Below are 26954 nucleotides of genomic sequence, written 5' to 3'. Positions count from 1 at the left end.
GGAGAAATAATAGGACTGAGATAATCAACAAAAGTGGCTGCTTCTAGCTTTGCTTTGAAAAGAGACATAGGTACCATAACATAATACTGTCATTTTACATTTCAATTTATAATTTTCAAGGAGCTCTTATATCTATACTGTTATTTGGTTCTCAAGTCTATGTAAAAGACAGGGGAGTATAATCCTCACTTTTAAGGTAAGTAGCCTGAGTTAGGGGCATGGATGATGTGCCCAGGGTCTCAGATGGGTGAGCATTAGTACCAGCTTGCACAGTTCAACATGGCAGACACTTGTCACATCTGGCTATTTCGATTTAAGTTAATTAAAACGATGTAACATTTAAAATTCAGTTCCTCAGTTGCACTCATCACATTTCAAAGGCTCAACAATCACATGTGGTTAGTGGCTCTGTAATGAACAGTGGCAGATATAGAATATTTCCATCACCACAGAAATGATGTGAGTGATTTCCACTCCAATAACATTTTCCACTCATGTGGTGGCTTTCTACATCCGTGCTTTGTCCTCTTGAAGGAAAGGAAAATATTATTTGGTGATCGTACTCTAATAAGACATGAATCTTTGAAAAATCATAGGGGAAAAAACTGCTGGATTAAGATAACTGAAAGGTAGATGGTGTAGAGAATACTGGGTACCAGGCGAGGGACACAAGGAGAGTCTGAAGGTAGTATAGTGAACTATGGGGGTTGCCTACCTAGCACCTATTTATCCTCTTCTTTCCTAGTGCGACTAAGATTTTAGTTCCACCTCTGCCTCATAGTTCAGAAATTGGCCTGCAATGAAACAAGATAAGAAGTTAGCTGATAAGGTGACACCCTCACGTGGCTTTGGTCTTCACCTCTGAAAAGCTGAATAGCAGAATACCTAGTTCAACCTCATCTCATGCATTACCCTAAAAGTCATGTACATAATGTGATTGCACACAGTACTATTACAGTTGTATCATAAGCACAGATCAGCAAATATGGACAAAGCAAAAAAAATCTAATTTTGTGCTTCAAGTGTTGATATTCTATCATCTGAAATAGAAATACATTCTTGCAAAAGTAAATTAAAATTGTGTTAGGAAAACTGCTAACTATATGTACAAAAACTACCAAAAAATTCAAATCATTAAATAAAAAGACTGACAATATAAATATTAAGAAAGTACATTCCTATGTAAACTTTGGGAAGAACATTATATCCTTTTGCAACCAAACATTTATACAAATTTCAATGATCAAGTTAGATGATAATATAATACTCATCTTTGTAGAATCATACCATTAAACAAAATAACTCTTGAAAAACTGTACTGAATACCTTAGTTATTTGATTCCATTTAAGTCCTGAGTCTATTCAGAGAAATCTCAGTTTGGGAATTCTTTCTATCTTGTGGGAATGAACTGGAAGCAGAATTTCATTACTGCTATGCTTTTACAGAACAGTGAAATATCAGTACAGAAGGCAGTCATGCAATTTTCAATGGAACAAACATGATGAAGGTTATGAGTGCTTTTGAAATCACAATCATATGCTGCTTTGTTCACATACTCTAGAGAAAAATTACAGCTCACTGGAAAAAACGTGATTTGCTGGGCTTAAGCAAAAAAGACTGTGGCCGGTTGACATCTTCCCTCAGCTAAAGATAAGCTGCAAGACATATTTTGGAACTGTCTCATCAGAACTTACACAAAATGTTCCAATGCAATGAAATAGCAGCTATGACATTTTAAAAAGACAGGCTTGAATGAAAGAAAGCTTAATACTGAACTCAGTGCCCAATAGTCCCTATACAGCAAGACTTAATGAGGACCAATGTTGTTGTACAGAAAGCAACTCATCTGCTGAAAAAGGCAGCAACTGATAAGCCATGAAGTTCAAGTATTTCCTACATGATACATGCTGTATAAAATCTGTCATTCTGCTTCAGAGAAGGTGCTGAAATTGACATGCATGCAAGGAAAAGGGTATCTCCTTCCATTTCACTTAAAACAGTTAATACGTTTAAGATTAAATGAGATTAAAGAGATGTGATATGAATCCTGAACCGGGAAAAACATTGCTATAAAAGACGTTATTGGAGGCAATTGACAATATCTAAATATGGACTTTGGTACAAGACTATGATCTAAGCCAATGTAAAATTTCCTGCTTCTGATATCCATACTGTGGTTATTATGTAAGAGGCCCTCCTTGTTCTTAGGAGTTCACACTGATGTATAATGGGGCAAGGGGCTTGTTGTTCCCAGTGTCCTCTCAAATATTAGTAGAGGAGGTGATAAGGCAAATGTCGGACTACTGGTGAATCTGAGTGGAAAGTATATGGAAATTCCTGGAACTTATCAGAAATTTTAAATTATGTCAGAGTAAGAAGTTACCAAAAAAGTTAATTCATCACTCTCTTTACATTTCTTTAAGAAAACAGGTAGCTCTGTGCTAGTCAAGTCTCAGAGTGATCAAGGCGCCAGCACGCTATGGATATCGCAGAGGTCGTTGGTCTGCTTAAAGAGTTGCTGCGTTCTCTCGCTGGCTCTCTGACATTCCTGCTGGTCCAGAGCTCGCTTCCTCCTGCTAGAACACACTCTTGTTTAGTGTGGTATCAGCCACTGCTTGCAGTTTGCAGCTTGAACTGTCAGTGCAGTTGCTATTTAACCCTTCCTGTAAAGATGTGCCGCTGGGCTCATTCTACACAGAAGTCCCGAGTGTCATATTTGTTCCTTAAAATACAGGTTTTAAGGGAACAGCCCTGTAATAAAAAGGCTCGTAGATGGCCATTTCAAAGACAATGCCAAGTTCCCTAGCATTCCTTTGTACCAAAGTTATATAACCGTATATTATAAGGTAAGAGAAGAAATACACTGTTAGAAGAAAATGTTAGATAGTAAGACGTATATACTTGGAACAAGCAGTCCCTGAAAAATCAAGTGTGCTCATCTTCTAGCTGTAAAAACATGTTTAAAGCCTGAATTGTGGAGTTTCATGTACTTTCTACAGTTTGAAACAAAACACAGAAGGAAATATACTTTACTATCATGACATGTCATCCGCAAATTACATGTCTAACCCTTCAGCTTATTTTAGAATCTCTCCTCACTAATTTGCCTGTGTTTTTGAATAGCAAGTAATATGTTTTCAATCATAAAAGGTTACCGGGAAATTTTTGTGGTAAAAACTAGCTTTCTACTGGCATTAAAAATCATCGGTCTTACTGCAGTCCTTTGGGGAAAAAAATTATTTTTCATCATTGTCAGGCAGCTTTCAAGCCAATTTAATAGTTACTGTGCCCCGAGAATGGTTGTTTACAAATCCACTGAAAACTGATGTCACTCAAGACCACGAAAGAGGAAAAAAATAATAAGTCAGATACAAATTCTTTATATTTTAAGAGAGACTCAAACTATGTGAACTTTTTTCACAAAAATAATTATCTACTGGTGTTTAAATGGACAAGTGTCCATCTCTAACCCATCACACAATTATTGCTCTTTTACCATTTGTATCAATACAATCAAAGGACAGAGACATTTTCTTCACAATTTTATTAATGTTAATATTTTTAAAGTATTCTTCACGTAAAATGTTTGGGCACTACAATAACTAAATGGCTTCTGCATATGCTCTATTGTCTTCTCTTTCCTTGTGTCTCTACACTTTTACTGACCAAATCATTCCTACACCTCCAATAGCATAGTCATGCTGTCTTTTTTATTTTGCTTTTTCTCCTGTTAAGATCTATCTATAACAACGTTTCTTTTACCAACTTTTCTAAAACTTAACTCCAAGCATTAAAGGGAACAGAGTAGCGCTGAGGTCTGAATAAAGCTTGATCCACGACTACAGGGGAGTCAATCTCTGTTTCTTTTTGCTCACTTAGGAGAAAATAAGTCTTCTTGTGCTTAAAGTTTTTAAATATACTTGTAAGGAAAACTTTTTTTCAGATGACCAACTGATTACTTTGCTTTTGCCCTGCACCTGGGCTGCTGAGTACTGCCAGAGAAATCTTCCAGATCAACAGATGGAAATTACAAATCTGTGGCTTTCAACCTCAGGAGACCTTCCAACATTGCTTGGTGATCTTCACAGTTTTAACAGCTGCCCTGACCATCATGGCATCAGAAGCCTGTTCACCTACCCCTCAAGCTGGTTCTAACACTCCTTTTTCTTTCAACCAACGTCTTGCCTTCTATTTCACAAGTAGAAATAAAATCTATTAGATAGAAGCTACTCCTACTTCCCACCAGCTTACTTACATCCACTCCCACCCTGAGCACCCTTTCTGTCCCAGAAAAAGAGGTGGCCCCAGAGCTCGGGACCCCATGCTGTCTCACTTCTTTGAGCATCTCCAATCCCCACAAATATACCTACATGTCGCCTTGGTCACCTTTAAAAAGAAATATAACACCTTTTTAAAAGTTTTTTATTGCATTTTTTCCATTACCACTTAAGCCTCTTATGCCCCTCTCCCCTCTGCAATCACCACACATGACACCTTCTATCAAATCTGCAGTTCTACCAAATAATCCACTGTTTCCTGCCATGTGACAACATGGGGCAAAAGCAGGTTCAGAGGTGCTCCTATGGAAAATAATCCAATAATTAAAAAATAACACAAGATTAAACTCTGTTTCACAGACTCACAACTGGAAACCTACTTTTGCCCCACCCTCTATATCCCCTTCATAATACCAGTCATTTTTCTAAAATGTAAATCTGATCATCTTCCCACTTAAACTCCTTCAATGGGTCCCTATCACCACAAAATAAAATAAAAATCCTGAGCATGGGACTTCATGAACTTATTTTCTCCAGGTCTACTTGTCAACTTCCTACTCATCCTTCCTCCAGTGTTTCCTCTGGAAAGCTTCCCTTTACCACCCTGCCCCCGACAGGGAGATGTGTGTCCTCTTCCAGTTCCTGTAGCATGCCAGCCATACCTCCTCTGTCTCAACATGGATCCTGCTGCTGTACTTATGGTCATATCTGTCTTTCTCTCCAGATTTAGGTTAAATGTGGGCATACATTGGATTCTATACCTCTTTGTATCTTTTAAACATAGCATATGATGGAGGACCCCCCAAAAAACCCCGGAATTATCTTCTGGAGGACAGGCGCCTTGTAGTACAGGTTCCCCCCCGCCCCGCCCCCGCCCCCCCCTCCCCGCTAGGTGAGTGTTCTAAGAACCCATCTGCATCAGTGTACCAGCTGGCATTGTTGTGAGAGGCTGCATTCAGCTTTGGTGAATTTTCTTTAAGGCTCCTTCAATGCATTTGCCCATTTCATGATGGGTGATTTCTGGGCATACCTGCCTACACTGTGCTGAGTGTTCAGAAGTTTTTGACCAAAAACAGCATGACTCCCGTTCTCCACCTTCCCTATTGGCCTGATCTCACCCCAAGTGATCTTTTTCAAATCGTTTCCCTGGATGAAAAAAGTCCTCAAAGGGAAATGTTTTGCTGATGTGGAAGAGATGAAACAAAAATGACAGAAGCACTAAAAGGCATCAAAATTGATGAAACAGTTTTGAGCAGTGGAAAAAAACATCTTGATTAGGTGTACTGCATCAAATGGAGAGTGCTTTGAAAGTGACAAGTTTAAACATGTAAGAATGAATACATAATTTTTTATAAATAAATTGTGTTTTGGGGGGTTCCTCCCCAATTAGCTGGTGAAGTTAAATAAATAAATGCTTAAATGAATGACTGGTTTAGTTCACAAACAAAAAATGTATACGATGGATTAAAAAGGATTTTTTTTTCACACAACTGCTCCAATGCTCTAAGAATTAATATATGCAAGATGGTAAATTTACCCAATAAATTATTGAAATGAACAAGAAATTCAACAATATGAAGTATGGTATCTGCCTTAAGTTTACATAGTTACCTTGCAGTGATGTTTAAAGTATGCAAATTTTCAGCTTAATTCATAAGAGTTTTCTGCCAACCTTTTTTTTTCTTTTTTGCTCTTTGTGAAGCACATGTTTGAAAATCACCTTTCATAGCTACTGATTTCAAATATAAGCAAAAATTACTTTAGTTCCCTAAAAAAGAGAAAAAAGTCAAATACTCTTTTTACTAGCAATGTCAACTACTGGAATCAGTCCAAACTAAAGAAAAATAAATCTCATTTTCGCCTAATGCAGTTTCTTTTCCATTCCTTCCAAACACAGGGGAATTTTAGTTTATTAATCAGAATTATCATGAAGACCTAACCTATAAGGGGTAGAAGATATAAAAAAATGGATCCTGACAGAGTCAAGACTATTGAAAATTTATAAAACTTTGAAAAACAGTTCTCTTCCTTGCTTAACTATTTAAAATTCCTCATGAGTGAGTCACCTTCCTCCAAAAAAAGCAAAGTTCCACCTGAAATAAACGTGAAAGTGAAGAACTTGACCATCTAAGGAAATCAATTTCAGTTTCTTCTGGCCCAAAGGAGGAAATCCTTGATGAAGTCAACTGTAAATAACAAATTATCCAAAAAGAATATTTACTTCACTTTGGGGCACACTGTACACTTTATGCAGTGGTTGAAAGATTTAATTTTATTTGACACACTAGTATCTGAATTAGTTTGTGCTTCCTGCATGCAAACCAACTGAGCTATTTAAGCAGAACCTGGGATTAAAATCATCCCATAAATGTGCAAGTCTTGACGGCTTCTGAAACTCAAAATGAAATCAGAAAGTAATCAGAAGAGAAGTCATAAATATAGGGTAAAGGTTGAAGAAGCACAATAAAGTCTATAACCACAGCTACAGAACATATAAATTGGAGGCAGGGAGTTGGGGTACTTTGCTGGATATACGTGCACTGGCTGAATCCACCCACTGCTGAGGAGCATGATAGGCAAATGTGTATGTACGTGTGTGAATGTTGAGACACACACACACACACACACACACACACACGCGCCCCTCCCATATTTGGCAGCTGCTCTTCTAGTCTCTGCAGAGCCGCTGAAGTAATGGCATACCTTTAGCTGACATTAACAGAACTGTTGGTTAATCCTCATTGGCTGCAATGAGGTTTATGATGGCATTCCTAAGGTCAAAGGACTTCCAGCAACTCCTAATTGCTTGCTGATTTTTACCCTTGCTTCCTCAACCATTTCTCTGAAGACCTCTCATTGTCCTTTTTAAAACATTTTTACTGAAGTATGATATACACACATAAAAAAATGCACAAATTGGAAATGCATGGCTGGATGAATTACCAAAGTGAACACACCTGTGTGACACTCCTGTGTCAAGAAGATTACTACCAGCAGGCCCAGAAGCCCTCCCTCCGAGAGCCTTCTCCTAATCCCTGCTCCTTCCCTCCTCTCCAGAAAAAGCCATTACCCTGACTTCCAACACCACAGATTAGTGTTGCTTGTTTTTTAATTTATATAGATGGAAGCATAGAGTAGGTATTGTTTTGTGTCTCCCTTCTTTTGCTCAATGTTATGATTGTGAGATTAATTCATGCTGACACATGTAGCTGGAATGCATTCATTTTTGTTATCTAGTTATTCTATTGTATGAATACCACAATTTATTTTTCCATCCCACTACTGATGGCAATTTGTGTTCTTCCTAAGTTCTGGCTCTTACTCCTTATTGCATTTTAACATCTAATATAGCACTCTTCCTCTATTTCTACACTGCATACTTCCTATCATTCATTAAAAAAATTTTTGTCAACTATTACAGATCAAAACAGTTCTTCAGAACCCAAGCTAAATAAATGAAAGAGAGTCCATGACAGCGTAAACAACACATATTGCAGACACAGTCAGCACAGAAAAGTGTGGCACCGACTGCTCTGAATGAGGCTGAGGCACTAACACAGCTTTCCTTGCCTGAGAGTGCATTCATTCCCATTCCCTTGTTCTCTTTCTACATCGCCTTTCTGAAAAAAAGATTTTATTTATTTACTTTTAGACAGAGGAGAAGGGAAGGAGAAGAAGAGGGAGAGAAACATCAGTGTGTGGTTGCCTCTTGAACAGCTCCCACTGGGGACCTGGCCCACAACCCAGGCATGTACCCAGACTGGGAATCGAACCCACAACCCTCTGGTTCACAGGCTGGCACTCAGTCCACTGAGCCACATCAGCCAGGGCGCTACACCCATTTTTAAGGAGGATATTTCAGAACAAATAGCATTACAAAGACAGCACTGAATTGAACAGCTTTGAACAGAATATGTCTTAGTTGCTGTCATTCAGAGTGTGCAACAGATGCTCTTTATGGATGATGTTTTTTGGGAATGGTGTGGGCCATGCAGTTAAGTTTTGGTGAGTGAGACCACCTTACACAGGCACACAAGGACTTTGGGTGTGGGGAGATAGGCCATTTACACAGCAAGCACGGGCACTGCCATTCCTCCCCACCCTCTCACTACTGCTGCCCTGGATTCCAGCTCATTCCATCCCCTCAAAGGTCTCACCTTTTGCATCAAGCCCTCTCTTCTCTCATGCATCATACTCAACTCTCCAGACTTAAAAGCAACAGAAAAACAAGTATCTACCTATACCTCCTGTAGCTATGGCCTCCTCTCCCTTCCTTCAGAGCGAGCTTCGTGAAAGCCTTATCATCGCTGTTTCCAGTGCCTCCCTCCCTCCCTACTCCCTGCTCGACCACGATGGCTGGTTTCCACCTCTACCCCTCTACTGAAACAACTCGCACTGAAGTCACCCATGCTCTCTGTGATGCTGAACCTAAAGGACATTTCTTCACCCTCACCTTCCTTGGCATCTCTGTAGTGTTCCACTTTGCCCCCCACATTCCTCTTGACTTTTGTGATACCACACTCTCCTGTTTTCCTCCAACCTCTCTGGATGCTCCTCTTCATGATCCCATTTGTGTGCTTCTTCTGTCTCTGAAATAGATATGTCCCTCAGGGCTCAGTCCTTGGCCCTTTTCTCAGACTTCATGCTCTTTTCTGATCACCTGCATCTCACAGGCAAATCCCACAGGCACCTTAATCTCAACATGACAGAAAGTACTGAGAGACATTCTCCTTTCCCCAATATTCTACACAGGTAGGGAGTACCCTCCATCTAGACCACTGCCCTCTGTCCCCTTCCAGGTGTAAGAGGCAGCTGTGGTAGTAGAAATGGGCTTTTGAAGTCACACCGATCTGGCTTCAAATTCAAACTGCCTCTCAATTAGCTATGTGACTTTGAGAAAGGAATTTTCCTCTCTGAATACATGTTTCACATCCATATAATGAGTATGACACCTGTCTTGTAAGACTGAACAGTTTCAAAGAGATGAATTAATGAACTTGGTTAAAAACCACCTTGGACTGATCAGGTGGCTCAGTTGGTTGGAGCATCATCCTGTACACCAAAAGGCTGTGGGTTCAATCCCTGGACAGGGCACATGCTGAGGTAGTAGGTTCAATCCCCTGTCAGGCATATGGGAGGTAACTGATCCTTGTTATTCTCTCACATGGATGTTTCTCTCTAGCTCTTTCTACCTTCCTCTCCCTCTAAGATCAATAAAAACATACCCTCGAGTGAGTAGTAAAAAAAAAAAGAAATCTAACTCAGTGCTTGATGACTCGTAGCTGTCCCAGTCATCCGCTCCCATCCCACTTTCCCTTTTATGGAAACTAGTCCTATCTCCGTAGCTATATACCATTTAAAGCAGAGCTCGCCTGTATGAAACCTCTAAACCTGTCAGACTAGTCTTCTCCATTGTCCCCGAACACGTCCTGTCCATTTACAGAGGTACTTGTACATGAAATGTTTTTCTGGCCATTCTTACTTCATGCATACCTGAGTCTTACTCATCTCCAGCACCCAGCCCAATACTATTCCTCTATAAAGGCGCTCCTTAATCACCTAAGCCCAGAGAAACAGCCTCCTGGTAGAGCATTAGTACCAACGATCCGGCACTTCTTATATACTACTTTATGGGGGTCATATACTCTGTCAGTGCCCTCTTCACCCAATTACATCATTAACTTCTTTATAGGGAGTTATATACAGTCCTTAGTATACATGGTCTCTAGGAAACAGTTTTAAATAATACCTGTTGATTGGTATGAGAGATCAATCTCCTCTAATTTGTAGTAACTAAAGGCATAAACATCATTTAATAAGTTCAACTATTACTTTAAAATATGTACACAGATATCCAGAATCTTAGAATCCGGGATTTAGAGGCCACACAGACAGGACTTCCAGACGCACAGCATCCCTCTGCAGCACAAGAAGTCTTCTAGGGGCTTCCTAAGAAGGACACACAAGTTCAGTGAGTGAACTTTCCACTTCTGTTGCAATAAATCCCTATGACCAGAGACTCACTACATCCTTTGGAAAGCCATTTGATATCTAGGTAGCAGTTGCTTTGTTTTTAAGCCATCTCAAACGTACACAAAAAGTTGCAAGTATCTGTAACTTGCTAACCTGATGCCCTACCACCCATTTGAGAGTATTTCTTACAAACAATGACATTCTCCTACACAACCACAACACAACGATCAAATCAGGATATTAACAGCTGATACATTTACTAACAGTGAATTCACTAACCCCATTCAAATTCCACCAAATGTTTCAATAATGTCCTTTACAGCAAAAGAATCCAGGTCACAATCAGGTTTTACCTTTAGTTATGTCTCTTTAATCTCCTTCATTCTAGAACATTTCCTTAACCTTCATGAGCCTGACATTTTTGAAAATCAGTTATTTGGCAGATTGTCTGATTTGAATTTGCCAGATGTCTCCTCTGATTAGATCCAGGTTATGCATCTTGTGCATGAACGTCACAGGGATGCTGTGTTCTCACTGCATCTATTTACATGGTATGCATTCTGATCTGTCTCCATTGCTGATGCTGCTCCTTTTGATCACTTATTAAGGTAGTGTCTGCCTGTCTCCTCCAGTGCAACACTATTCCTTTTTTTCATTGATATGAATTAATGAGCATTTGGTGGGCAGATACTAAGTAAATATCTCACTCCTCACCAAATTTCAAGGTATTCATTAGCTTATGTAAATTTGGACTCATGGTTACGTATTTCAATGTGATGCTCAAACTGACCCAGAGGTAGCTAGTGGGGGCTACTTCAAGCTGATTTCTGTAGTGTCACATCTTCCTCTATTCTTAGAGGACTTCCTTGCTTTCTGGCATGGCACGATTCCCCTGGATCATCTTGGTTTTTGTTTTAAAGCAGAAGGGATATCATTCGCTTCTCTTTACAAACATGAAATTATACCTACTGTAGCCTATTTCATTAAATATATCATATTATCATGGCATACGCACAGAGCCTTTGTCTTTCAGTTTGATGTATAACAGTCCACAGTGTGCATGGGCAGAAGCTCCTGTGCTCAGGATGTCCAGACCTCGACCTACGCATCTCTTTACCTGGCTGTTTGTCTGGATCCTTTATAATATTCTTTCAAATAAACTGGTAAACAGAAATAAATGTTGCTATCTGTGAACCGCTCTAACAAATTAGTCAAACTTGAGAAAGGGGTCATGGGAGCCTCTAATTTATAGCTGGCTGGTCAGAAGCACAGGTGACAGCCTGGATTTGCGACTGGTATCTTCTAAAGTAGGGGGCGGTATTGTGGGGACTGAGGCCTTGACCTATTATCTCCATGTAGATAACACCAAATTGCAAACAAAAGCAGTTGGTATCTGTTTCTTACTGGAGAATTGCTTGGTGGCACTGGAAAACACACCAGAGTCATCATGTTCTATGTCTTGTCCCTTCAGTCATTTCTAAGTGACATAGTTTCAAGTGCCCTCATCACACTAAACGTTCTTTTCTGAATGCACACAATTCTGTCTACAAAGTTTGTTTAACAATTTTACTTATATATAGCTATATAATTATATATTAAATATAAACATAAACATAAATATATGTCTCACGCTAACATTCTGCCTCTAAAATTCAAAAGAATCAGGTTTTGTTTAGGTATCTACTCCCTTTCATATAGTCATGTACTTCAGAAAAAGTGAACTCCATCTTCAGCTCGTGACTATTCTAAATCAATCATGTAACCACATTCCTTGGAACCACAGTTTAGTAACTTGCGTGTGACCAAATGCTGACCAATGAAACGAGAGGATGTCTTCTAGGGGCTTCCTAAGAAAGAGGCACAAGACAAGCAGATGGCTCCCTCTCCTTCCTCCGGAGATTACTGTTTGGATGAAACGCACAGAACTGCTGTGACTGACTCTCTTCCAACTAGCCTGAGGATGAAACCCGTACAAGAAGGGCAGGGCCGAGATAATCATCACAGATTAGTGGAGCCAGAGCCTTAAGGACTGGCCAGAGCCTCTGCTACCACCAGGACTTCTGGTTGTGTGAGATGTTTCCTTTTTGTTTGGTCAGTTCTTCTCTTAGTGGTAGCCTGAAACAGCATTCTAACTGATACAAGGTGGTGCAGGAGCTACTCGCTCCTCCAGGAGAGGTGGGGTGAGCCTGAGTAGAACTTCCGCGTCTCTGTATTTCTTGATAGAGGCCAGATGGACACATGATATTAACTAATAAAACTCTCATCTTTGGCACTCCTACAATGTTATTTTGATCTTATATTGTTGCCCTTCAGTAAAGAACTCAAGATTTATTCATTGTTTACATTGTTAGCTTTTCCATTGTTTTAAACTGTTCAGATTGTTTTAAGTAAGTTTGTTTTGTGGGGGAATAATAAAGGAAGTTAGAGTGTTGCTACTTGATTGCAAAGCAATACAGCTAAGAAGAGAGGAAAAACAGAAGAATAAATACAGAGCTAGCATACAGATTTTTGCTCCAGTAATAACTGTGCCACTTGGATAAACCACATACTTACTGTGTTCCTAACTTCATGGATCTGTGTACCAGTGAGATAACTTCAAGGTTTCTTCTTGGCACTCACATTCTATGGCTCAGAGACTTTCTTCTTTCATTGCTTGAAGCATAAAATCAGGGAGGGGAAGCCACGAAAATTGGTGTAGTCTACTTAGTCATTATAGAGATTGATTATTTCAAATCAACAAATCACTGATCTTGGACTGTCTACTCCAAGAAACAGCTTTGCTATACTACAGAGCAAGACAAGACTATTTGTATTTACTATCACTAAAGGAAAACTTGAGAAAGGGGTCATGGGAGCAATTGCCAAGTCCACACTCCACTCACCAACTTTACAAAAACAAACACTCCAAACAGCCACCAGACCTAGGAATTCTAGCAGCTAAATGAAGGAAGCCCAGATGCTGTTACCCTGAAGTGATGGCAAAGTGGGTGATGTGCAAAGTCCTTCAATCACTCGCTAGAGTACTTAAAGTCTAAATCCTTCGTTTTCCAAGGCCCTTTCAAAGTTGTCCCTGACCAGTGCTCCGCCATCACCTGTCCCCACTGTGCCTCTAAGACTCCAGCCTCACTGGACGCCCCTCGGTTTCTGAAACACATCAGGCATCCATCCAACTGTTTGTCTGTCTGTCCCTCTCTCCTCCCTCTCCCGTGATTCTGTCTGGCCTATACCACCCTATCTGATTCCTTCACCCGACACCTGCCCCCACTCCTCACCCTAGTCTTTCTGCTCTTACTTAAAGCCAGCTTCCTCATAAACGCCTCTTTTGCGCCATGCACACTCACTGCTGCCATTTCCCCAATGAGGAACCCTGCTCTTTCTAGTCACTTGTTATTACTTGCCATCATTCTCTTGTTGTTCACCAGTTTTGTATGTCTCCCCAGCTGCTTTCTCAGCTCTTTAAGAGCAGAAACCACATCTGTTTGGGTTGTGTCTACCTACCCAGGAAAGAATGAAGACATGGTCGCCATCATACTTTCAAAGGCAACTTAATGACATGGAAGAACGCTTCAGACACTGTTATATGAGAAAACTGTTTCCAAAATTATACATTGTATAAGCAGAATGATTCCGAATTTTAAAATATATACAGTTATGTATGCAAAAAGATTATAAGGAAATATATTGAAGTATTAACAAGTATGTTGATACCTTTTTGCATGGAGAAATCTGGTGACAGAAATAATATAAAGTATGTTAAAAGTGCACAACCATAACCAAAGGGTGAAAGAACAAAAAATGTGTTATAAGAATGAAGAATTAAGTGTGACTATCAAATAATTAAACTGAGTTAATAATCATAAGAGAACGAAGAACACTCATTGGGTAAGTTATAACACATCTGTTAATATACCAGTCAGCTCACATTACAGTCACACCCCATTCGGCCTGAACAGAACACGACTGTGGAGTGATGGTGGTTCCCAGCCCGGCTCCCTATGAGACTCACCTGGGCATTAATGAGGCTTAGTAAATCGGAACAGCCAGCGGTGGAGTCCAGGGAATTGGTGTTAATTTTAAAGCTGGGTAATTGTTATACAAAGCCAAATTTGAGAACCCTCAGCCTAGGATAAATCAAGAAGTTAAAGGAGAGGCTCCATTTCAGTAAAGGTTTCAAATAAAAGAGGAACCTAAGAGGCAGAGATGCAAACAGCAATAGCTTCTGCCAATAGCAGCTGCCCACCGCAAATCAACAAACAATCATAATGGGCACACAGCGTGGAATAATCCACTCAGCGTGCTTTGGTTTGTTCCAACCACACAAATAATTCAAATACCAAGGGCAGCAATAGGTTTTAGAGTAGCACCTTACCTATTCAGAACTCAGCCTTGGCCTGCATGCCTTTCCAGCCAAATATGTCAAAGCAATCGAAAAATACCTCGGAGCAGGGAAGATAAAAAACAGACATCTCAAAACTCCTGTCGTACAACTGATAGATACCCAAGAAAACCCCTCAGTCTTCATCAAAACACATTAACTCCTTCTGCACGCTCCCTTCTGTGAGCTCATCCCAGAGCAGGTTAGATTCGTAAATTAAGAGGGGAGAGAGAATTCACTGGAAGGAACACTCAAACAATAGAAAGCTACCCATATGCTCTAAAACACGAAATTGTTTAGATCAATTCAGACAAAACATTACACATTATTTCATAAATCCCAAGGGCATGAAAACAATTGTTGAAAACTATGGTCATGATGATCTAAGTCATTAAGAAAAAAATCAGGTATTTTTAACACTCTGTTTAAGGGGCAAAAATGAGTGCCCTTGATGTGTTAAGGGCAATAACCCACCTATCATCTCATTTAATGAAATAATCTTGTAATGTAGGGACCAATCCCATTTTAAGACGGGGCAACAAGAGGCTCAGAAAACTGAAATGAAGTGTTTAAGTCACAGAGTATGTAGTATAGCCATGTGGAAGTTTCAACAACTGAAATAATTCCTTTGCTCATTATTTTAGGCTGTGCTGCCACCATTCAAATTATTTCAGTTGGGGACGTGTGTGTGTGTGTGTGTGTGTGTGTGTTATAAGGGCAAAAGCCATCTGGAAAACAATCACCTAAACCAGTGATTTTCAAACCATTTTTTCAGTGTGATAGCATTCTGGAAACAAAAACATCCTTGGAACACCCACATGTAGAAGCACAGCTGCTCAGCTGAAAGCTGTCGACAACAGGGGGCCTGAAGCCCTGCTCCACCCCTGCCTAGAATCCAAGAATACTGCTTGGTACCTCCATGGCCTGGGACACCTCAGAATGAATGCAAATTAAAAACAGCACCCATCTAAATAAACTTACTCACAGGATTTGTTGTATAAAAGCACGTCCTTTAGACACATTCAACAAAGGGTACAAAGCTATGCAAAAGCATCAAGATGCTGGTGAACATGAGAACTTGCTAAGGTAAGCAACAACAGAGGACGGAGAAGGTTACAGTACCAATAAAGTATGGTTTACCCCTTGTATGGTATTAGGCATCGAGTGTGGAGTTCTACAAGTCTTTAGAAGAAAAAAGAAAATGTCCACCATTTCACAAAGACCCCAAATATATATATATATATATATATATATATATATATATATATATATATTTTTTTTTAAAGATTAATGGTAGTTTTACTTTCCTATCTTTCCAAAAACTGGAGTTACAACAGAAAAATCAGATTATATAATGATGTAAAACACATACATAAAATACAGTAAGTACATAGTTCAAGCAGGAATTAGGCAGAAATGTTATGATTTATTCATTCATTGGTAGAGGTGAAAACATTTTGTCCTTAATGCCTGGAAATAAGCCTTCAGAGGTAACGAAGACTTGGCCCTTGCCCTCAAGATCTGGTGACTGGAGGTAGGACACAGATATGAATTTGACAGGGCAGGCTGAATGCAATGAGAAACTCTTCACAGTTTCCTTACTGACATTTAAACTATCCTAGAGATTTGTTAGTTTTGAGGGCTTGTTTTTTGGGGTGTTTTTTTTTTGGATAAAGTCTTCTTCTCAATTATAGGAACATAGGCTAAAATGGCAGATCAGGCTAACTCAACCTCATTATTGAGGACTCTTCTTCCAATAAGCTTAAAATCGCCAAGATGTCTATAGATAGAGCCAAAATTGAAACAACCAATTTGGGGTTACCCAAAATAAATGTAAGGTTTTTAATGGAGGTTGACCTTTTTTTTTTTAATGGACTATAAAAGTTTTCTCCACTTTATATTTGAACACAAAGCAGTGGTTTGAGATAGAGCCATTCAGGACCGCCCTGACCCTGCTACAGATGACCCTCTATTGTACAAATTACTCAAAGCAGACTTTGTGGGAAGAGCAGGGGAAACTATCTGCCTCATTTTAGATGAATCCACTTTTTGACTAATCCCTGTGCTTCTAGCACTTTTGTGACCCTTGAATGTATGTAAAAGTGGTAATTTCCCCCCAACTCTTAGTTATATGACTGGAGGAGATACATGGAGAGGAGGAACAAAAGCCAAATTGTGCTTGTTCCTTGATATATCCTTTTCCATTTATCCTGTTTGTTTTCTTTTTTTAAGAAGACTGAATTGTCTTGGAAAAAAAGCTATGGTGAGCAGTAAGCAATCTTATTAAAGCAAAATATTGGGTTGGTCAAAAAGTTCATTTAGTTTTTTCTGTATGATGGCTCTAGTAGTGCTTAGTTATCTTTAACGTCATTCAAAATAATTTTGTTAGATTGTATTGTGACAGCTGTCATAACAGCGTGCATTTAAAAAAACTTGGCAAAATTGTTGAATTTTTGTGCAGCCATTTTAATATTGAAGATGGAAGAAAATATGCTACATTTTTGGTATATTATAATTTATTATTTCAAGAAAGGTAAAAACGTAATTGAAATGCAAGAAAAAAAAAGATTTATGCAGTGTATGGAGAAGGTGCTATGGCTGATCAAATGTGTCAAAAGTGGTTTGCAAAGTTTCTTGGTACTACTGACATTCTGGCCAAATAATTCTTTGCTGTGGGGCTGTCTTATGCATTGGAAGATGTTTAGCAGCACCCCTGGCCTCTACCCACTAGAAGCCAATAGTGGGAGACAGCCGATGTACTCAAAATATCCAGGTCAATAAAGTTATCGGTGAAAATGAAAAATGTGTCTTTTATTTTAAGGAAAAAACTAAATGCACTTTTTGGCCAACTCAACAGCTTTACTAGAGTTAATGCTTTAATCTTATTAAGGTGAAATTCATTTCTATACTGCGCATCAAGGAGACGAAATGTGGCAGAAATGAAGGAGGTCTTATACAGCCACAAGAGTAACCTGTCCCTCATGAGCAGGTGTACCTGGAAATATAAATCGGGTATCTTCAAGGGTGAGCCTGGGACAATGAGGAGACTGGAAGGTGGGCAAAGTATCAGGAAGGACTAGCCGGTGCTCTCGAATCCCTTCTCCATCAACTGAAGTCACTTCTCAGAGCGCTTTGCTTAATAATGGTCTATTTCCAAAAAGTAGACCATTCCTATTTCACCAATTAGGCATAAGGAAGTTTCCATTTTATTTTCTAGGTCCAAAGATAAAACAGTTTTTTCTAATTGAGCAAAGCTTTTTCTCTGGCACGCTCCCTCTCTGCCCTCAGGGCCTGTCTCCCCAAGAATGAACTGAGCTCATTGACTGAAAGAACAATCAATAGTATCCTGTCCACTCCCCCTTCCCACCCAAATTCAGTTCTCCATCCCACATCTACCTTATCCCTAAACAGTTATATGCTGCCAGATTACTTCTAATTCGTCTCATGTAGGCATGAGAAAGAATGGATCAAGCTAGTTCACGTTAACATGTCTGTGCTGCATTAGAAGTATGTGCCTTTTCAGGAGGATTCTTAACAACCTAACTCAAACTCTAGTTGGGAGAATTTGGGGCAGCATAAGACAAGAATGGAAAAAAGTGCAGACTATGTGGAGGAACGTAGTTTTGAGCAATGGCAGCTGGGTGGTGGCACGACCCACCCACTCAAACGGAGAGGGGGTGAAGAGGTTAGGATGGCGGGAGCCACCGGGCAGTGGGGCCGTGGGAAAGGGCTGTTTCCAAAGGAGTCACTACCTCCAGCAAGGGTCTGCTCAGTTCTACCTCTGGCAGAGCATCTTCTACCTCCTCCCAGTCCCATTTTCTCTTTTTCTGAATTCCCTCGGAACTCTGGTACATAACATACATACAACTCTTAATTACATTGTCACCAGTGCTCTCCTTTAAAAATGTATGTTGATTCCTTCTCTCCAGAAACCCCATAAAATAACTATTCATTTTGGCTCAGTTATATTCTATTTCACGCTGATCCATTTATTAAAGCATCTTTTACTCCCAATTAAGCTATTATACTCCATAAAAAGTAACCCTCACCAAAGTACCCAACACAATGATAAGCACACAGCAAGAATTTAAGTACATAGTTGCTAGCTTTAAAGCCAGGAGATTATATCAAAAATACATACCGGTCTATAGTTTAAAAAGGAAACAAGTTATATATTAAAACAAACAAAAAGACTTTAAGTTCATCACCCAGCTACAGTGTCTGGGGTTTTCAGGCACTAACATTGCCAACCTTCATGAAAGCAGAGAAGAGTAACATGCAGAATAAAATATTTTGGAAATTTTTTAATATGAAGTGCAAATATCCTTTCCAAAGAGCTGAAAACAATTTTCAGAAATTAAACTGGGGTGCCCCTGTGGGGAACAGGATTACGAGAATGTGTAGGGTGATAGTTATGGACAGAATCTGGAATAGCAGAGATACTTGGTCCACAGGGCTGGGCCAGAGGACTGAGGAGAGAGGCAGAAAACCACTGACTGAGTATCCTCTCTGCTATGGGTACCATGTTGGGTATTTTACAGGTGCTATAATTTAATCTTCACAATGACACAACATCTTTACAAAGGAAGAAACAGAGGTTCAGGGAGGCAAACTAACTTCTCCAACACCACGTAGGTGGCAGTAAGTGGACAGAAAGAGGATAAGGTCCAGATCTGTCTATATCCAATGATCTTGCTCTTTCCACAAGGAAGGCCAATCCTTCTCATTTTTCATCCTGGCCTCCCAAACAAACCAAAACAAACAAGTCTGTCTTCATGAGGAAAGAGGGAAGGAAAATAGATCTTCAGCAGCTACGGGGTCAGGGCAGGAAGGTGAGGCCATTTGGGAAGGATTCAGGAAGACAGTTAACAACAGCTGGGTGGGGATTATGTACCAAACAATGACCAGGTACTTTTTATACATCATGTGATTTCATCCCAATAACCCTGAAAAGCAATCATTTTATATAGTATAAGGAAACAGAGGCTTGGGCAAGTTAACTTACCCTAAGTCTTAATGCTAAGAAGAGTAAAAGTGAAGCCGGGATTTGAACTTGGTCAGTAACATCTCAAAGACTGTGCTCTTTCCACTGCTCCCTGTTACAAGCATGTTTTCCCTTCTCTTCTTCCCATAAATGCCAAAAACTAACGTTTGGGAAAACTATTCTATTAAGAGATCTAACCAGTAATTATATAGCAATTGAACTGAAACGAGTTTGCTTCCCACAGGAAATAAAACTGTCATCTCAACCAAGGAATGTAATAGACAAAAAGAGAGAGAGGCCTACAATGTATATTTTAAAATGCTCTTACCCTCTGAACCCACGTATGGCTAGAGCTGACATTTTTATAGGCGCGTCAGTGAGGCCCGTCGACAGCTCATCTACCTAGTAGGGCTGGAGGCACCACTGACAGCAGGGTTTCCCACTAGACCCACTCAGCAGTGGTGGGGCAATGACGCAACGATCCGATCCAGTCCCAACAGCAACACAGGAACAGATGCCAGAGAACCATCATCCAATGGGGCCAGTCCTTGGGAGAGGGTGCTTTTCGCTGAAATGGCTCAGATTTAGGTGAGAATGTCAACAAACAGCTCTCCCCAGTCAGATAATTTACAATGCAGACAACCTCCACACGGGTCATTAAGTAAACATATTTCTCTCTATACCAGAGTCACCATTTTTGTCTCCAAGTTAAGCAAAAATCCAAAGCTCATCTCTCTAATATAGAAATAGAACCTTTCAGCAATATGCAGTGAAATGCACCAGTAGCAGCTTCTGAGGACTTGATTCCACCCACATCTGGCTCTATTTGGGAGCTAAATTCAGCAGAAATCTCCAGGGTCAACAAATGACCCTGAATAAAAATAGTCTTGGAAATCTGTCACGGAGTAGGAAAGGAAACAAGACGGCAGGGTGATTCACTCCAAATGGCAGCTCCAAAACCCAAATTCTCATTTTTGTCCCAATATGAAGCCAATGTGCAAAACAGGCACGGAGCAAACTGTCCTTTTCCGAAGGCCTCTAAAAGTGGTTGCCAAAGAATTTCACATGGAAGCCAAAAAGATTTAGTGTGCCATTCACCTCTCCTATAAATCTAACTAGAGTTACTTCTAACTAGGGCTCTGAACAAATCGCAGATTTATATTTGCTTGAAGACCACCCAGAGTATCCAAAGTTTTGCCCCTGGCAAGCAGGAGGGATCCTTCGTTCCACCAAATTTTTCCAAATGACCAAAGAGTCGCAGAGAGGGAGGACAGAAGTGATGTCGTGAGCGCGTGCATGCCTGTTCACTGCTTTTGTGAAAATTCTACAACTCACTCCTCCTGCCCCCTACACAGCTTAGTTGTATTAAAACAAGTACAATACTTTTAAGAAGATTGTATATTTTTTAAAATTAAGGATTCCACTGGTTGAAGAACAATCAACCAATATTTGACTGCTTAGGTAGTAACTCATTTTAAAATGGAGTGAACATATAGCTGCCAAAATCTGCAGCATGACAGAAAACACAAAAGGACCAGCGATGCATTTGCCTAACAGCCACTCACTTGCCCTGTTCCCTTCCAAAGTCCAGTATCTAATATTGCATCTTTCTTAAAGATGGTCCCCCACCTCCTCAACTGTAATGAGTTTCCAAGGACCACAAAACCAGGAGCCACCTCTGGATGGGCTCTGTCTTTGAAGACAATTTGCTGGCAAGGCCGACATGCAGATAGTAACAATATGATATGATAAACTCTCTCGAACAATATGACTAAGTGTCCATGTATCCTGGGAGCACAAGGAAGAGTATATACAACCCTGACTTGGAGGATTGGGAAACACTTCTCAGGACTGGTCTCGAAGAATGAATAGGAGTGTGACAGACAGGGAGCGAGGGCTGAGATGAGGGGAGAACATTCCAAGAGAGTGAGAACAGCCTGGGCCTGCAGTTCTCAAGTGGGGACCATTTCTCCCCTCCCCCGGGGGTCTTCAGCAATACCTGGAGCCATTCTGGTTGAATAAACGGGAGAGGGCTGGTGCCACTGGCATCTGGGGAGTAGAAGCCCAAAAGGCTGCTAAATATGCTACAGTGCACAGGACAGCCCCCACAGCTAAGCATTATCCAGCCCAAAAGGTCAGCAGTGCCAAGGTTGAGAAACCCTGGTCTAAGCAAAGGTATAAAAGACATAATTGTGTTCAGTTAAAAGTGAGAGGTTGCCTGTAGCTTTGGCAAACAAAGTGCTTTAAATGACTGCTGTTATGGAAGAGAAAAGCCGGTAAGAAAAGAGGGGAGGAAAAAATTACATTTCCAAGGAGTCAAGATATAAGGCTGAGCCGATCCCTTTTTCTTAAAACAGAAAGCACCAACAACAAAGTTAGGAGACTGGACTCCTGGAAGCCTATGGTATATTTCTTTGTCCTACGAAATGAAAAGCACGGCTCCCAGGGACGTTGTCCTCGGCTCAAGCCCACTCCAGAGCAGCAGCCTGCATTCCTCCTTTCACGTGGATGGCCAAGTGAGGAGCGACAGGCACAGTGAGGACCAGACGTTCCATGTGGCTTCCCTGGCGGGACTCTCACTTTGAGAGACAGGGTGCAATGCTGCTGTGAATGCTGGGAACGCTCGAGTACAGGAATGGCCTGAGCAAGGATAAAAGGAACCAGGGGGCTCCAGATCCAAAAAGGAAGTAGCTACGAGGAAAACAGAATAAGGTGGGGAGGCTATGGTCAGCGCTTCAAGTGGTCCTTAGGGCTGTCGGCAGGAACCAGGCCTGATGGTGATGGCAGGAGGTGCCTGTACAGGACACAGACCCTTGAAAATGGGGCAAGGAGCTTATCACCCCAGCCAGAACCACCAGCACCTCCACCAAGAATCAAAACAAATAAACAGAACAAATCTCCTCTAACAAGAGACTTCTGGGAGGGAAAGGCAGCAGCCCTCGAAAGACTAGCAGTTGTGGATGTAAGGGTTAAAAATAAAAACTGAAACTCCTTCTCAGATATAGGCATTACCTTTCACTAATCTCCATCACCCCATTTAATCTTGCCTTATCCAGACTCACAATAACAGACACACACCTAAGTCAATTTTTAAAAATAGTAACAGTAAGGGGAAAGTTGCATCAATTGTAGCAGATGTCTAAATATCAAGCTTTAGCTCCAACCCAATAAAAGAAGGCCGGCTTAGCAGAAAATGAGAAGATAATTCTAAATGGACAATCATAAAAGCTTCAGAGCAAGAAGTGAAACATTCCTTTTTTTAAACTATGATAAAAAGCTGTCATAAGAATGTACTATGTGTCCTTCATTAGGCTGCGTGCTGCTGTCAGAAAAATTAAAATCAAGATTGGATGACACAGACCCCTGAAACAACCGTAGCCTTAAGTGCCTAATTGTATGTCGCAGACCGTAACTGCAAAGGAGGACTTTATAGAAGAGCCAGGTGGAGAGCAAAGGACAGGACATTCTGGGTGGAGTAAGGGGAGAGGCCTTAGCTCAGGGAAGGCAGGAATGATGGGGTACATGTACACCTATTACTGAGAGATGAAATACACTCAAATTTTGCCTAGATGGCCACCATAAATATACACATGGTATGGCCCAACCACCCATGTTCCAGGAAATGAAAATATTACATCATCACCTGAGAGCACGTGTATCTGCAGTGGGCTTCTGGTCACCTTCTGCAAAGTAAACCACGTGTCCTGGGGTCACAACAGCAAGAGCCCAGTAGCTCAAGCAGCTAAACACTGAAATAGTCTGCAGGAGTATCAGGGTGGCAAGAAATTCAGACTATCACAGAGAGGATTGCTTTCCACCTGGGTCTTCAGGGTTTACAGCTTGGAGAGGAGGACAGGGCACTGCTACCCTTTGCTGGGACTGTGCTTACAAACACCGGTAATGGACTAATCCCAACTTAACAGTCAGTCGTGAGCAATCACTGAATCTGTACAGTGAGAAAGGCAGCCAATTCTAAGAGTGGCCAAGTACTCACACAGAGGAGACACATGCATACATCTGAACACCCAGACTCTTGACTGACTTGGTGACTGGGTGTAAAGGTAGATCTAGAAACCTGGGCATTAGCCAAGGGTAGGATTCCTCCCACATTTCCTTCCCCTCTAGATAATTTATTCACTATCACCCCGAGTAGGTTTTCACGCCTCCACACCTCTCTGCTCATGCCACCTTAACCACCTGGAATGTTCTCCACCTAGACAAATCCTACCCACCCTTTGTAATGCAACTTCTCTCCTCCTCATACGGTGTTCTCAGCCAGCCTAAAGCATCTCTTCTGCGTATGAACTTCCAGAACAATAAGCTTGTACAACTGCTCGGCAAAGAATCACCTAAGCTCTATAAAACTTAATTAACTCTTCTATTGTTCTCTTCGCCCATTATTTAAACAGTAGAAATTTTCAACTTCCTCTCTGTCTTCACTGACATGACCCTTCTTTGAGAGGCAAGGAGCATATTTTCTAGTTCTTTGAATTTCCCACCCTACTCCTGGAGTACCTCACACAATGTAGAATTAAATTGCAAAGTTCTGTGTATGTAGGAGTTAAATTTGGCTCAAATTAATAATTTTTCTTAAGATTCAAACCTCACACTTAGAAACTGTAACCGATGATATGTGAAAGCAAAAGAGACTACACATAAGCGCAGGAAAATCCTGAAGATCCTCATTATTTTACAAATGAGGAAACTCACAAATGCTGACTGAGGTGTCTTTATAATAGGCAGGTGTAGAAAATCAGGTCTGTGCCCCTGCTATATTCTCCGGGGCACAAGGAAATCTGGCCAAAAGCAAATGAAGACTCTATGGGGTTTGCCGTTACAAGGATTAATGAATTTAAACTTAAATTGAGTCCTGGCTGGTGTGGCTCAGTGGACTGGGTGCTGGCCTGCAGACCAAAAGGCTGCCAGTTCGATTCCCAGTCAGGGCACATGCAGGGGTTGCGGGCCAGGTCCCCAGTTGGGGGTGTGAGAGAGGGAACTGATTGCTGTTTCTCCCATACATCATGTTTCTCTCCCTGTCTTCCTACCTCCTTTCCCCTCTCTCTAAAAATAAATAAATAAAATCTTTAAAAAAATTTTAAACTGAGGCTAGCAGGAATAATTAATACTGAGAGGTGGGGTTAGTTAAGCACCAAAACCTAGACTATGATTTTTACTTCATAAGTGTAGGGTGTGATATTTAGCTATAAACCTTACCTGAAATGGGGCTAGAACCTTCAGGAAACACACAGACTAAAACTGTTATTTTGAAACTCTATTTACTGTAATTTTTTTTGAAACTACCTTAAAGCTCTGCTTACATATTACCCTATCAAAAGAGAAATAATGACATATAGAACACTTTCTAAAATGAATTCATCTCTGGAAGCCTATTTGGGGGCGTTGAGTTGTGACTGTGTTTTCAAGGATGTCAATAACACAAGGGCTCCATCCATAACTCCGTGAAAAAACTGAAACCATGAATGCCTTGTCAAATTCAGACAGTTTATCTTGGCACTGGCAAGCCCAGCAGTCTCTTCGATGTCTGGAAACGTGTCTAATTACGTTTAGAGAGCAACTAAAAAATAGCCAGTGTCCTGGAACACACAGCTCAGGGATCGCTCCAAAGCATCCTGAATGACGTGATGGAACCACGCCAGCCGCGGGGGGCGGGGGGGGGGGGCTGGGAGCAGGAAGAGAAAAAGAAAAGCAGCAAGTGTGAAACCGGGATGAGACCCTAACCTCTCTCCTAAACAACCCTCTAGTCGTCCCAGAACTTCGGGGCCGCCACGACTCTTCCTAAAGTTATTTTCCTTTACTTTTGTTTCCATTAGGTCACCCGGCCCGCCCACATCTTTTACCTGGGGTAGCGCACTAGCCAGCTCTGCCCCGAGCGCTGCCTCCAACTCCTCACACCCCTTACACCTCCCCCGCACCATCCCCGAGCCCGGACAGCACCCAGGGACACCCCCTCTCAGGAAGACGCACCCCTCCAGCTCGACACGCCCCTTACACCGAACGCGGCCGCACCCCGGGGCGCCCTTTCTCGGGAAAGAGCCCGGGATACCCTACTCCATTCGCAATTCAGCGCTCCAGCTCGGCGCGCCCCCGCACCCCCTATCAAGCCGCACCGCAGGGGCGCCCCCTCTCGGGAAAGCGCGGGATCGCGCCATTGCGCACGGAGCTCCGCCCTCACCTGAGTCGGAGGTTGGCCATGAACTCGGGCATGGAGACAGTGTCCATCAGCACAAAGTCCGCCTTGCCGAACTCCAGGCTCTCCTGCTCCGCCATGGCGCCGGCGTACGGGCTCAGGTGGGCGCCGTCTGGCTCAGGTGGGCGCGTTGGGGCCGCAGGGGCCGGTCCGGGGGTGCGCGGCGAGCTCGGGCGGGGCCGGGGCGGGGCTGCGGGGCTGTGGGCTGCGGGGGAGGGGGCGCTGGGCTCCGCTCCGTGGGTCTAGGCCGGACAGAGGCCGCCCCGCTGCTCCTCGGCGCGCTCTCGGTCGGCGCGGCGCACCCGGCAGTTTCCGCTTCTCCCGCGGCAGATGCCTGGCGCTGTGGGGGACGGGACACCGAGACGGAGACGGCGGCGGCTGGTCCCGCCTCTGGCCTTGGTCTGGCCACGGCCCCGCGGCCGCCCGCCCCGTCCCGCCCCGTTCCGCCCCGCCCCGTCCCGGCCTCTCGGGCTCCGCCTCGCCTCGCCCCGCCCCACCGGCCGAGGAGCCCGCCGCGGGGCGGCGCAGGCCTTCGCCTCCTCACCTGGGAGGCGCGCTCACGCGGGATGGGCGGCGGAGACGCGCGCCAGGCCGATCTCAGCGGCGGGGCGGTAGCGCCCTCTGGGGACCGGCGCTGGGATCTCTGAAGGGCGGTGCCGAGGAGTGTGGACGTAGGAGGGTGGGTGGGATCAGGTTTCCAGGGTTGCCGCCTTCTGCTCTTGCTTGGAAAATGCCAACAAAGTTATGAAAGTAGCTTGCGGAGCTTTCTGCGAGGATAATTCATTATGATTCTGTCACGCAGCCGCAAAGCCCACTCCTGTTCCTCTGCTCACATGCTCTCCTGAAATGGTGTTTCACGCTCAGACTAAGAGAAAAATAATAGATAGCATGTTGGTGACTATAAAAATGACCAGAGCTTCTAAGCGCCTTAGAGAACTTAAGTAACCTGCCACATGGCTAGGAAGTGGAGAAGCTGCATTTTCATCCAGGTCATTTGACTTAGGATCCCCAGCGTTTAGCCACATGGCACACTGCTTTTCTTTTCCAATGTTCCATGATACATTTTTCTCTTCTGCTCATCTGAACATGTTGTCAAACATCCTCTTATATTGCTATTTCGTTTTAAATATATGTAT

The 26954-nt window shown here is 42.1% G+C and overlaps 1 protein-coding gene across 1 annotated transcript in view; it reads right to left on the bottom strand.

Annotated features, from left to right (window-relative positions):
- MYO1D (myosin ID) overlaps positions 1 to 25981 on the bottom strand; it is a 303106-nt gene extending 277125 nt beyond the window's left edge. The window contains exon 1 of the mRNA XM_054573135.1: positions 25804 to 25981. Coding sequence (XP_054429110.1) covers positions 25804 to 25898 — 95 coding nt within the window. The 5' untranslated portion in view covers positions 25899 to 25981. The remainder of the gene's footprint in view (positions 1 to 25803) is intronic.
- Positions 25982 to 26954: the final 973 nt, after the last annotated feature.

The sequence above is a fragment of the Pteronotus mesoamericanus genome, unplaced genomic scaffold (genome assembly GCF_021234165.1).
Source record: "Pteronotus mesoamericanus isolate MK-2021 breed Mesoamerican mustached bat unplaced genomic scaffold, CSHL_Meso_final contig_246, whole genome shotgun sequence".
NCBI lineage: Eukaryota > Metazoa > Chordata > Mammalia > Chiroptera > Mormoopidae > Pteronotus > Pteronotus mesoamericanus.
The sequence above is the reverse complement of the archived record's forward strand: the minus strand, read 5'-3'. Positions and strand labels throughout refer to the sequence as shown.